This window comes from Sinocyclocheilus grahami, unplaced genomic scaffold (assembly GCF_001515645.1).
Source record: "Sinocyclocheilus grahami isolate Dianchi unplaced genomic scaffold, SAMN03320097.WGS_v1.1 scaffold1990.1, whole genome shotgun sequence".
Classification (NCBI taxonomy): Eukaryota; Metazoa; Chordata; class Actinopteri; order Cypriniformes; family Cyprinidae; genus Sinocyclocheilus; species Sinocyclocheilus grahami.
This window is the reverse complement of record NW_015507169.1, coordinates 46,682-59,373: the sequence shown is the minus strand read 5'-3', so window position 1 is coordinate 59,373 and position 12,692 is coordinate 46,682. Positions and strand designations below refer to the sequence as shown.

Genomic DNA, 12,692 nt, shown 5'->3' with positions numbered 1-12,692 from the left:
AATGTACAGTATGTGGAAAATAATGTGTTTTTTTACCTTAAACCGCATAAACACATTTCATTACACCAAATACACAAAATAATGTTCTTTTTAGCAGCATCATATGACCCCTTTAATCCAAATAATCGGCTTATCAAGAATATCAAACTGCAAAGGCTGATTTAATTACATACATTAATTACATTTGATATCATATAAATATAAGTGAAGCGCGGCACTGTGTTTGTTTGGATGTGAGCAGCTCATGATACAGTCTTTTCAGTCTCAGCTGCTCCACATTTTTTAGCAGCATCATATGACCCCTTTAATCCAAATAATCGGCTTATCAAGAATATCAAACTGCAAAGGCTGATTTAATTACATACATTAATTACATTTGATATCATATAAATATAAGTGAAGCGCGGCACTGTGTTTGTTTGGACGTGAGCAGCTCATGATACAGTCTTTTCAGTCTCAGCTGCTCCACATGAACTCGTCTCTGCATCCGAGTTTGGGTCACTTCTGATAAGAATTGATTATAAATCGACTGTTTAATGTTTGAAAATGAAAAAATTATGACAACCATTGTAATTATTAAGGTTGTACTATAAAATTAAAATATTTTTATTTATCGAATTATTATATTTGAAACAATATGATAGTAATATTTCTTATTTTATTTAATAGTTTTATTTAGTAGAAGCTGTAATTATAATAATAAAATAAATAGTATTATTATTATTATTATTGTCAAAATAAAAGTTCAATGGTTAATGAAGAAATTAATAATTTAATGAAGAAATTAAATATTAGATTTGTAATTTTATAGTTGTACTATATAATAAAATTATAATTTTTCTTAAATACGTACAGTGAATCAATACACTAGTAATATTTCTTATTTTGTTTAATAGTTTTATTTAGTGGAAGTAATAATACTAATTGTTATTATTATTATTATTATTATTATTATTATATTTTAATAATTTTTTTTTTTAAGAATAATTAAAATACATGTTTATAATATTTATTATGTTTGCAATTTTTTTCAATAAATAAATATTAAATAAATAAATAACAACAACAGCATCATTAATAGTTAATATTATTACAGTAAAAAAAGTTCAGTGGGTAAATATTTGAAAATGAAGAAATTAATACAGCCATAAATATTATTATTGTAATTTTACAGTTGTACTATAAAATAAAATCATTATAATTTTTCTTAAATACAGTGAAATAATACAATAGTAATATTTCTTATTTTGATTAGTAGTAATAATAATAATTATAGAAATTATAGAAAACTAAAATACTTGTTTAAAGTGTTTATGTTCGTAGAAGTTTTCTTTAATAATAATAATAATAATAATTATTATTATTATAGTCAAAATAAAAGTTCAGTGGTTAAACATTTGAAAATGAAGAAATTAAGACGGCTATAAATATGTGTATTGTAATATTACAGCTGTAATGCTAAATAAAATTATTAAATATTTTTTAAATACTTGATTTTTATTTTACAGTAAAATATTACAATAGTAATTTTTCTTATTTCGTTTTTATTTAGTGTTTTTATAATTTTTATTTGATAACAACAACAACAAATATAATATATAATCATTACATAGCCATATTGATATAAAATCAATAATCAATGAAACAAAACCTGAACTTTTTGTAAAATCGCATTTTAAATCACAATCATGATTTTTATTAGAAAAATTATTTTTTGTTCCCCTCAAATCGCACAGCGTGAGTTCTAGTACTAGTGATTTTAGCAACTGAATCACCATTTGAGATTCTGAACATAAAACCACAACCAATACTAGTAGTTGCACTAAAAATTATAATCAATGTAACATTTTATGAACTCAGTTCAACAAATATTCTAGAAATCTAGATTGAATCACACACATACATAGTACCTAAATGTGATTCTGTGTGCTGTGAGCTACAGATGTACAAGAAGCAGCCCGAGTCCTCGAGCCAATCATCTCCAATCACACGCCATCTGCTCCACACACACACACACACACACACCAGCTACATCTGACTGTCCGTGACCTCTGACCTCCGCAGATGTCTGTCCTGCAGCGTACGTGAGCGTGAGCACAAGTTGGGATGTGTAGATTATACAGTAATGCAAAGGCTTAAAGGAATAGTTCACCCAGAAATGAAAATGTGCTCACCCTCAGTGCATCCGAGATTAGGATGAGTTTGTTTCTTCATCAGATTTGGACAAATGTAGCATTGCGTCACTTGCTCTGCGGTGAATGGGTGCCGTCAGAACGAGAGCTGATCAAAACATCACAATAATCCACAGCACTCCAGTCCATCAGTTAACATCTGGAGAAGACAAAAGCTGAAACTAATCCAGCATTAAGACGATTTTAACTGAGTTTATAATCCATAATAACGCTTCCTCCAGTGAGTCAGTGTTCTGGTGTGAATCAGGAGAGAAATCTGCACAGATCAAGCAGCGTTTAAACAGCTCTAAACATATATGTGGCTGGGTTGTGATGTGAGAGACAACAGCAGATGCACTTTTTCACTGGAGGAAGCGTTATTATGGGTTATAAACTCAGTTAAATTCGTCTTAATGCTGGATGTGTTTCAGCTTTTGTCTTCTCCAGATGTTAACTGATGGACGAGTGCTGTGGATTATTGTGATGTTTTGATCAGCTCTCATTCTGACGGCACCCATTCACCGCAGAGACACTGATGCAATGCTACATTTCTCCAAACAAACTCATCTACATCTCGAATGCGCTATGAGTCGAATGAGTAAAATCAGCACATTTGAATTTCTGGCTGAACTATCGAGATGTTCCTCAGTTTGAACTGTTAAATGCATGAATGTAATTGTGTGTGCGTTCGTGAGACCTCAGTTTGGGCCACTTGTATGCTCCGCTGGTCATGGTAAACGCCCCGATCTCCAGCTGCTGGACGTGCATGGCCAAGATGTGAGCGTCTGGGAGAGTCGGCCGCCGTCTGCTCTTCTCTCCCTCCATCAGACACAGATTATCACTCTTCAGAAACACCTGAAACAAGATCATCAACAGACTTTAGAACCTCACTCCTCTCTCTTCTATGGGACCACTTCCTGACGCTCAAACAGCAGAGCATGCGCTCGCAACACTAGTGTCCCGGGTTTGATTCTTAGAGAATGCATGAACTGATAACATGTAAACTTTGAATGCAATGTAAGTCGCTTTGGATAAAAGCATCTAAATAAATGCAGAAATGTAAATGCATTAATGTATTTAATTATTCAAAACAACATCAGAAACACAACTCACACAAACAGTGACTTCAGTGCACCTCTACAGTGATGAGCATGTTTACAGAAGCTATTTTAAAATTAATTTTGTTATTTAATAATGTGTAGGACATAATCAAAAATGTGTGGGTGGCGTAACTGTCTGGAGATTATGTAAAAAAAAAAAAAAAGAATAGCTATGACACAGTTTTGTTATTATTAATATATAATAATAATAATAATAATAATAATAATAATAATAATAATAATAAAAGAAGCAATTAAGTTTTAATTAGTTCAAAATAATTTAAACTAATTAAAACAAATAGCTGTGAAACCGTTTTGTTATTATTAACATTATAGATATAATATAATAATATTAATATAATAATATAACATTATTGTTATTGTTATTATTATTAATAACAACAACAATAATATTCAAAACAATTAAGGATTTGTTTAAAACAATTAAAACACATTTTTAAAATAATTAAAATAAATAGCTGTGAAGCAATATTATTCATGTTATATAATAATAATAATAATAATAATAATAATAATAAAATAATAATAATAATAATAATAATAATAATAATAATAATAATAATAATAATAATAATAATAATAATAATAATAATAATAATAATAATAATAATAATAATAATAATAATAATAATAATAATAATAATAATAAAAGTAACAATTAAGAATTAATTCAAAACAATAAAAACGAAATAATAAAGTAATTAAAACAAATACCTGTGAAGCAGTTTTGTAATTAATATTATTATTGTTATAAATATTATATTATACAAATATATTAAAATAATATAAACTATACTATTTAAATATTATTACTAATATAATTAGGCTACATTAGAAACAATTAAGAAATTATTAAAATAATAGAAATAGCAGTGAAGCAGTTTTGTTATTAATATTATTATTGTTACAGATAATATATAATATAATGATATATTTGTATTATTATTTTTATTATTAAAAATATTGAAAACAATTAATGAGCTGAAAACAATTAAAACAAATTATTAAAATAAATAGCAGTTTTATTATTAATATTATTAATGATATAGATATTACATAATGCAATAATACTATTTTTTATTATTATTAATATTAATATTATAAATGTAATAAAAGTAGAAAGCATTAAGTATTAAACAATTAAAACAAATAATTGAAACAATTAAAATAAATAGCAGTTTTATTGTTAATATTATTAATGATATAGATATTACATAATGCAATAATACTATTTTTTATTATTATTAATATTATAAATGCAATAACATTAGAAAGCATGAAATCTCCGGCGTTCTGAGCGTTAGAGATAGGCTGGAGCTTGTGTGTTTTGGAGTGTTGATGTCGATGTGAGCGTCTGACCTGCAGAGCCCTGAGCTCCTCCAGAGCCTCGCACACCTTCAGCGAGAGCTGCTTCCACGCCTGCGTTCAACACATCCACAACACAAGACACATGCTGTCAAACTCATCCAAACCAGAGGAAGCCTGGCTTATGAGAAACATCTATCATGCAATTTCATTTCATGCTAAATATGATGAGCATTGCTTTGTTTCCGCACAGAACGCTGAATGTCGATTATAACTCTTTCAAGCTTTTAAATAGAGTTTAATCAGTTTAAACAGACATGCAATTAACATTTCAGCTGCTGGAGCCGCCGGATAAGATACAGCAACAATAACAAATCCAGTGGAGTTTATGAGGTTATGACTTTTGGTCTCTCACCGGTAGTTGCCTCACGATCACGTTCTCCAGCCCCGACAGAATCTGCAAAGCCGTGGCCAAGTTTCTCGACTCGTAGCAGAACTTGCCAACGGCGAGAAAGCGAGCGAGTAAAGCCACCTGTGCCTAAAAATACAACACGAACACAGCGAGATATTCAAATGCACATGAAAAGTAGAAATATATATAGTGTGTATTATGTGCATATCAGAGAATTAAGGACGCAAATGTTCCTAATTGGCATGAAATTAATGGTACAATGCAAAAAACTATTAATGATCCTAAAAATATGCATCAGATCATTTCTTTGTTTTTTCCCCCCCGAGACATATTCTTGCAAGGTTTTTGTTCACATTATGAAAGTTAAATAGGTTGTGGCTTCAAAACTATTTTATTTTAGTTGTTATTTTAGTAGCACTGATATACTATTACTATTATAGTTTTTGTTAATATTATATTTTCTGTTTGCATTTTAATTTTACTTAACGTTTTAGTAATCTTGTTGTGTTTTTGTTTGTATTTATTTGTTGTTTTTTGTGTATGTATACAAACAAATATATTTATTTGTATATACACACATTTTATATATATACTGAATGTATATATTTATATTTAAACAATAATAAAGTTATTATTAAAGTTATTATTAAAAACACATTACAAAATATGTAATATGTAATAAAAACAAATATTGAAAATGACAAAAGCACTCAACAAAATTATAAAAATATTAAGCAAAATTTAAATTAAATAAGAAAAAATAAAATTTAAATAAAAAACTATAACAGTATAGTTAAAATAACAAATAAAAATAAAATAAAAACTAAAATAACAACTAAAATAAAATTGTTTTGAAGCCACAACCTACATAAAGTTTTTAAGTTTAAATATATTTTAATGTTTTATATATATATATATATATATATATAGTTTTTATTAATTTTTAGTTTTTAATAATACGTGAATTAGTTATTTAAATGAGTTAATTCAAACTAATTATTAAAGTAATTAAAACAAATAGCTATGAAGCAGTTTTATATTATTAATGTTATAGATAGATTAATATAATGCAATAATATAACATTATTATTATTAATATAATAATAATCTAAATTAAGAATTTGTTTAAAACAATTAAAACAAATTATAATTTTTTTTTATTTATTATTAATATTATGTTACACGACGATGATGATGATGATAATACTAATAATAACAATTAAGAATTCATAATAATTAAAACTATTATTAAAGTCATTAAAACAAATAGCTGTGAAACAGTTTTTTATTATTAATATTATTAATGTTAAAGATAGATTAATATAATACAATAATATAACATTATTATTAATATATTCAAAATTAAGAATTTGTTTAAATATATATTTTTAAGTATTATTAATATTATGTTACACGACGATGATGATGATGATAATACTAATTCATAATAATTAAAACTATTATTAAAGTCATTGAAACAAATAGCAGTTTTTTATTAACATGATTAATGTTATAGATATTAAATAATTTATAATGATTTTGTTTCATTTATAAGATAAGTAAATATTCAGTAAACTCTGAGGAATCACCTTGAGCGAGTCACAGATGACCAGTTCAGCAGAAACCCAGTTAGCCACACAGTCTGCATGTGTGAGGAGCCTCTGCAGCGGGCCCCGGGGCCCCGACACCTCACTGACCAACACACAGCAACATTCATCACACACACTCAACATAATCGGGAAGATATGAGGTATAAATATATGCACATGCACTTTTTTCTAAAATCACGATTTTAGGTGAGAATGATTTTTATGCATGTAAAATATGCTGTGTTCTGTACACAAGAAAGCTTAAACGCGTTTGAGATTTAATATAGAAGGTCACTGCTTTAATTGAGTTAAGTCACCTGGAAATGTTTCCAGAGTTTTCCGTCACTCCGTGAGCTCTCGAGTTCAGAAAGTGGACCGGATGACAGTCGTGAAATATTTCCTGCATAAATATCAGACGATGAGACATGAATATGCATGATATAATGATTCTGGCCTGGTGTAAAAGTCTGTCTCAGATCAAGAATCAAGACCAGCATGAAAATAAGATGAGCGTGTGTCTCCACCTAGAGTTGGGTCGGGAAATAACAGCGTGAGAACAGAGCAGAAAATAATAGAGTGATAATGTCAAAATAAAATAATGTAAGAAAGCATGATAATGAAAATTGGAAATTAAGGACATTCGTGTATTTTAGCTTTTAAAACGTTTGGAATAGTGTTGAAAGAAGTGTCTTGTGCTCATCAAGGCTGCATTTATTTGATCAAATATGTATTAAAAAATGTGAAATATTATTACAAACTAAAACAGCTGTTTTCTATGTGAATCTCTGTTAAACTCTAATTTATTTCTGCGATCAAAAGCTGAATTTACTCCAGTCTTCAGTGTCACATGATCTTCAGAAATCATATAATATGCTGATTTGCTGCTCGAGAAACATTTCTGATTATCATCAATGTTGAAAACATTAATATTTTTGTGGAAACCGTGATGCATTTTATTTTTCAGGATTCACAGATGAACAGAAAGTTTAAAAGAACAGCTTTAATTGAAAACAGAACACCATAAATGTCTTTACTGTGACTTTTGATCAATTTAATGCATCTCTGCAGAATAAAAGCATAGTGTGTGACCATTTCCACAGAAATATTGTGCAGCACAAGTGTGATAATAATCAGAAATGTTTCTCGAGCAGCAGATCAGCATATTATACTGATTTCTGAAGATCATGCGACACTGAAGACTGGAGTAAATTCAGATTTTGATCACAGAAATAAATTACAGTTTAACATATATTCACATAGAAAACAAGTATTTTATATTAAAATAATATTTCACATTTTTTAATGTATATTTGAGCAAATAAATGCAGCCCTGGTGAGCAGAAGAGACTTCTTTCAACATTTCAACATCATAATTATTCCAAACGTTTCCATATGTTTTGCATGCGCTGTATATTTCACAAATGATTAGTGTTTTTTTGATCACCTGCTCCAGTAAGGTGAGCTGCTGTGTGATGTGCAGCGGCGTGTGTTCACTCTGACTGAAGGGACGTCTCTCCTCTGATCGCAGACTGCTGTTGCTCATCAGAGAGGCGTAACACGGCCGTGGAAGAGCCGCGGCGATGGAGAACCCTTTCTCTTTACTCTGGACCGTCTGAGGCTCCAACACACGCGGCACGCGCCACTGCACACGCGTGAACACATGAAGAACAGCACACGCTAGCAGTCCGGTTCTTGACTTCTGCTGAAATGCTTCAAATTCATGTTTCTTGTGTTTGATTTTTTCTTAAGGCAAGGAACTACAGATAAAACCGTATTTTTTTCATGCACTGGTCAATTTTGAGATTTTTTGGGCTATTTTGCTGCTTCTTTCAGACTAGTGGAAAGAAAACATCCGAAATATAAAGTTAAGTGTTTGTTTTATTATGCTGTAGATTTTCCACTTCAGCAACACTTGCATATACCAAACTTTACAGTTTTATTCCTCTCTAGGTTTTTATATTGTGAATATATAATTTGCTTGATTTATATTTAACATTTTATTCCTAAAAACATAGCGAAAATGTATTTTTTACTGTCTGTTGACAGTATTTTCGGATTTATGGAGTTATAAAAAGAGAAATCTAAATTCCCGTCTGTAAAAAACTCTAATATGTCAACAAAATCAAACAAGAATTGATCTAATGTTCAGATTTCGGTTCTGGAAATAAATGCACATTAGTGCATATTCAATAATATAATGCCTTAAATGCATTTTTTAAAACTTTTTAAAGTTTAATAACAATAAATAAATAATTTTTTTTTTTTAAAATAAATAAAATGCAATAAAAATAAAACATAATGAATGTGTAAATAAAATATAAAATAAACAAATACATAAAAATGTAATTAAATTAAATTGATCACAAGAAGAAACCAAGAGCAAGAGCAGGTTACACAGTATTATTTTCCTCAACCGTACACTGTGTTCCTAATCACTACAACCCTTCTTAATTAGGTACCTAATGTCCATCTTTTAAACAAATGTCCATTTTTATTTGTAACCACACTGTCACTCTTTCCAGATTTGTTTCAGTTCCTGAGTCCACTGGTTGGTCGTGTTTCCAATGGACTGTTATCAATTCAGGGATGTAACGATTCACTCAACGCACGATTCGATTCGATTCTCGATATATTTATTTTTAACAAAATGAGATTTTAGACATATTATAAATTAAATGTGTCCTTTTATTATTGCTTGGACAAAATACTGTACGTTTCTTTGTGAAATTGAAATATAACACTGTAATAATAAACTAATATAGCACTTGTAAATTATTGCTCTTCTGTTGGTTTTGATTGCTTCTGTTGTCCTCATTTGTTAGTCGCTTTGGATAAAAGTGTTTGCTAAATAACAACATTTAAATATAATGTAAATGTAAATAACAAAACTACATTTTTAAAATTTATTTTAAAACAAGCCCCAAATCAAATAAATAAGTAACACAAATAAAATAAATCTCTTCATATAAACAAACTCAGGCTTTGTCTGTGCTCTTAACATTTAAAATTAGAGGCAACCACTGCATTTTAATCATGATCCAAACAAAGATGCTGCATGCATGCAACACGAGCAGTTTTTAATCTAAATTACATTGTATCATTTCTAAATTTGAAGCAAAAACAGAATGGTTTGACTTCAGTTTTTTGAAATTATGCATAAAAAATATCTGCATGAAACCGAAACAGCAGAAGAGCTGAACGAGACGCAGATTCACTCTCTGCCAGCAGGTGGCGCTTAAAGCATCTCCTTGGTTACCGCTGTAAATAAAGCAGCGCTGCACTTATGAACAGCAATTGTTGGAAAGGAAAGTGTGGGTCAGTCCAGTAGGGGGCGCTAATAGACTGTCTTATCATATAACTGCCTGAAGTATTATTGCGTTCTTAGGCGGAAGTTGTTTAGTTTGCAGTGGAGCGACGGGCAGAAGGAAATCAGCTCTTTAGTGTTATTTATGCAGTTAATCTTGCATTAGTGGATTTGTGCGGTGTTAGACGAGAGAGGACCAGGCCTGGAGTTTATTTTGTGTTTTGGTTTTGTTTGCGCTGTTTTGAGTTTATTTAATTATTAAAGTTTTATTTAAATGTTTGCCGGTTCCCGCCTCCTTCTTCCTGACCTACAAACGTTGTTACACAAGGTTATTCTGTGTCCTTCACTATCTCACCAGCCAGCCAACCCGAGAGAGTTTATAAGATCGGAGGAGCTTTTACTGCAGCTCAGTTGGGTCTAGCAGAGCACACGTACCCAGTGGAACGATTGCAGCACAAATACAAATACTTGAGAAAATTGCCCTAGCCAGAAATCAAATGTGCCCAACCCCTTCTTCTCATTGGATCAGACTTCCCGCACTTAATAACCCCAATCCAGACAGTAAGATTAGGACCACCTGGGGGTCCTGTGGCAGTTAAGACGAGACTTGGTTGGACACTTCAAGGCCCTACTAAGTGCTTACCAATGCAACATGGAACCCAGTCATGCCTGTTCATTGCAACACTCTCCCCATCAGCTGAGCTGCATCACCATGTGGAAAGGCTTTCGCAGCTTGATGTTTTGCCATACAAGAATGAGAAGCTGGTGACCAGGTCTCGACAGGATCAGAGTGCAGTGGAACTCTTGCAGACAAAGACAGTTTGAGTGAACGTAAATGGAGTACACAGGTATGCCACACCTTTACTAAGAGTGCAGTCTATGCCAACTTTGTCTGCCTCACCAACTGCAGTCCTTGCTAACTTAAGGAGTACAGAGAAGCGCCTCCTCCGGGATCCAGTTCGTGCCACAGCATACAACTCAGAAATCCAGAAACTTGAACAGGCAGGGTATGTCACAAAAGTGAATCAAGAGGTGTGGGAGTCATCTAACGAGTCCTGGTTCATCCTGCATCATATGGTGACTCACAATGGGAAGAACAGGATCGTGTTTAATTGTTCCTTCACCTATCAAGGAAACAATTTGAATGAACTGCTCCTGCCTGGTCCCAATTTGAGCTCCTCTCTGCTTGGGGTCCAGCTGCGATTCAGAGAACATTCAACAGCTGTCAGCAGTGACATTAAAGGTATGTTTCATCAGGTGAGGCTACTCCCTGAGGACAGACCACTCTTATGGTTCCTGTGGCGTAATATGCAGAGAGACAGTCTGCCTAGTGTGTATGAATGGCAAGTCCTGTCATTTGGGGCAACTTGCTCCCCATGCTGTGCACATGTGACATATCGTCGATATTGTCCTTCCTTCAAGAGGTGTTGGATAAGGGACACCCCCCCCCCACTCTTAAGGTCTATGTGGCGGCTATAGCAGCTTTTCATGCTCCTATAGACGGGATATTGGTCAGCAGGAACAACCTCGTTGTTCAGGGGCCCCCCCCCCCCCCCCCACTCTTAAGGTCTATGTGGCGGCTATAGCAGCTTTTCATGCTCCTATAGACGGGATATTGGTCAGCAGGAACAACCTCGTTGTTCGACTTTTGAAAGGGTCTAGGAGGTTGAACCCCCCTCGCCCTTCTACGGTCCCTACGTGGGATCTGTCTACGGTTCTGAGGGCACTCAAATGCCCCCCCCTTTGAACCGCTCCAATTCGCTGATATTCGACCCCTGTCGCTAAAGACCGCTCTGCTATTGGCTTTGGCATTGGTTAAGCGAGTTGGAGATTTACAGGCGCTCTCTGTGAGCCCCTCCTGCCTTGAATTCAGGCCTAACGACTCCAAGGTCATCCTAAAGCCTAGGCATGGTTATGTACCTAAAGTGCTCTCTACTCCATTCCGAGCACAGGTAATCACGCTCTCTGCGCTGCCCCCCTTGCAGGAAGACCAGGAGCCAATCCTGCTCTGTCCTGTCAGGGCATTAAAAATCTACTTTGACTGCTCCGCCTCCTTTAGGCAGTCGGAGCAGCTCTTTGTATGCTTTGGTGGTCGCACCAAGGGGCTTCCGTTCACAAAGCAAAGACTATCCCATTGGATAGTTGACGCAATAGCTCTTGCATACTCCTCCTTGGGCCTTCAATGCCCCATCGGGGTCAGAGCACATTCCACGAGAGACATGACCTCATCCTGGGCATGGTCCAGTGGTGTGTCCATTGCAGAAATTTGTGCGGCGGCCGGCTGGTCCTCGCCGTCCACCTTTGTCAGGTTCTACAACCTAGACGTCCCTGCTTTACAGGCTCAGGTCCTTTCTGCTTAACTGTCTCTCTGTGCTCAAATGCTCCAGGAACCATATTCCCGCCCTAAGGCTGCATTTAATCCTTTCTGGGTTTGACTATGTCTCAAACCCATTGAAGTTCCCACGTCTGGGCTTAGCTTCCGGCACGCTCTCGGCCCTATCTAGTTCCGAGGCTGTGCGAAGTTCTAAGAACAATTATGTAAGGCCGGGCTCGACCTCTATGAGTTAGCCCATTTCTTTGCCTCCTCTTGACCCTGAAAAGAATCCGGGTCTCTGGCTATGGCCTGCTCCATTGTAGTTGATCTACAGGGCCCCCTTCTGGACGCCCTGGACAATTACTTATAAGTCGTTCATCTACCATAGCATGGTGTGATTGAATAGGTTCCCGTAGCATCTAGCGACGCAGTACGAAGTGAAAGTATTGAAAGGGAACATACTCGGTTACTAACGT

At 33.5% G+C, this 12,692-nt stretch overlaps 1 protein-coding gene across 1 annotated transcript in view; it reads right to left on the bottom strand.

The window, feature by feature from the left end:
- Window positions 1-12,692, bottom strand: part of LOC107573641 (protein very KIND-like) — a 67,168-nt gene that overhangs the window by 8,703 nt on the left and 45,773 nt on the right. The window contains exons 29-34 of the mRNA XM_016260080.1: window positions 8,043-8,240; window positions 6,916-6,998; window positions 6,599-6,701; window positions 5,013-5,135; window positions 4,652-4,711; window positions 2,869-3,026 (exon numbers count right to left, since the gene is read on the bottom strand). Of these exons, the coding sequence (XP_016115566.1) occupies window positions 2,869-3,026; window positions 4,652-4,711; window positions 5,013-5,135; window positions 6,599-6,701; window positions 6,916-6,998; window positions 8,043-8,240 (725 nt within the window). The remainder of the gene's footprint in view (window positions 1-2,868; window positions 3,027-4,651; window positions 4,712-5,012; window positions 5,136-6,598; window positions 6,702-6,915; window positions 6,999-8,042; window positions 8,241-12,692) is intronic.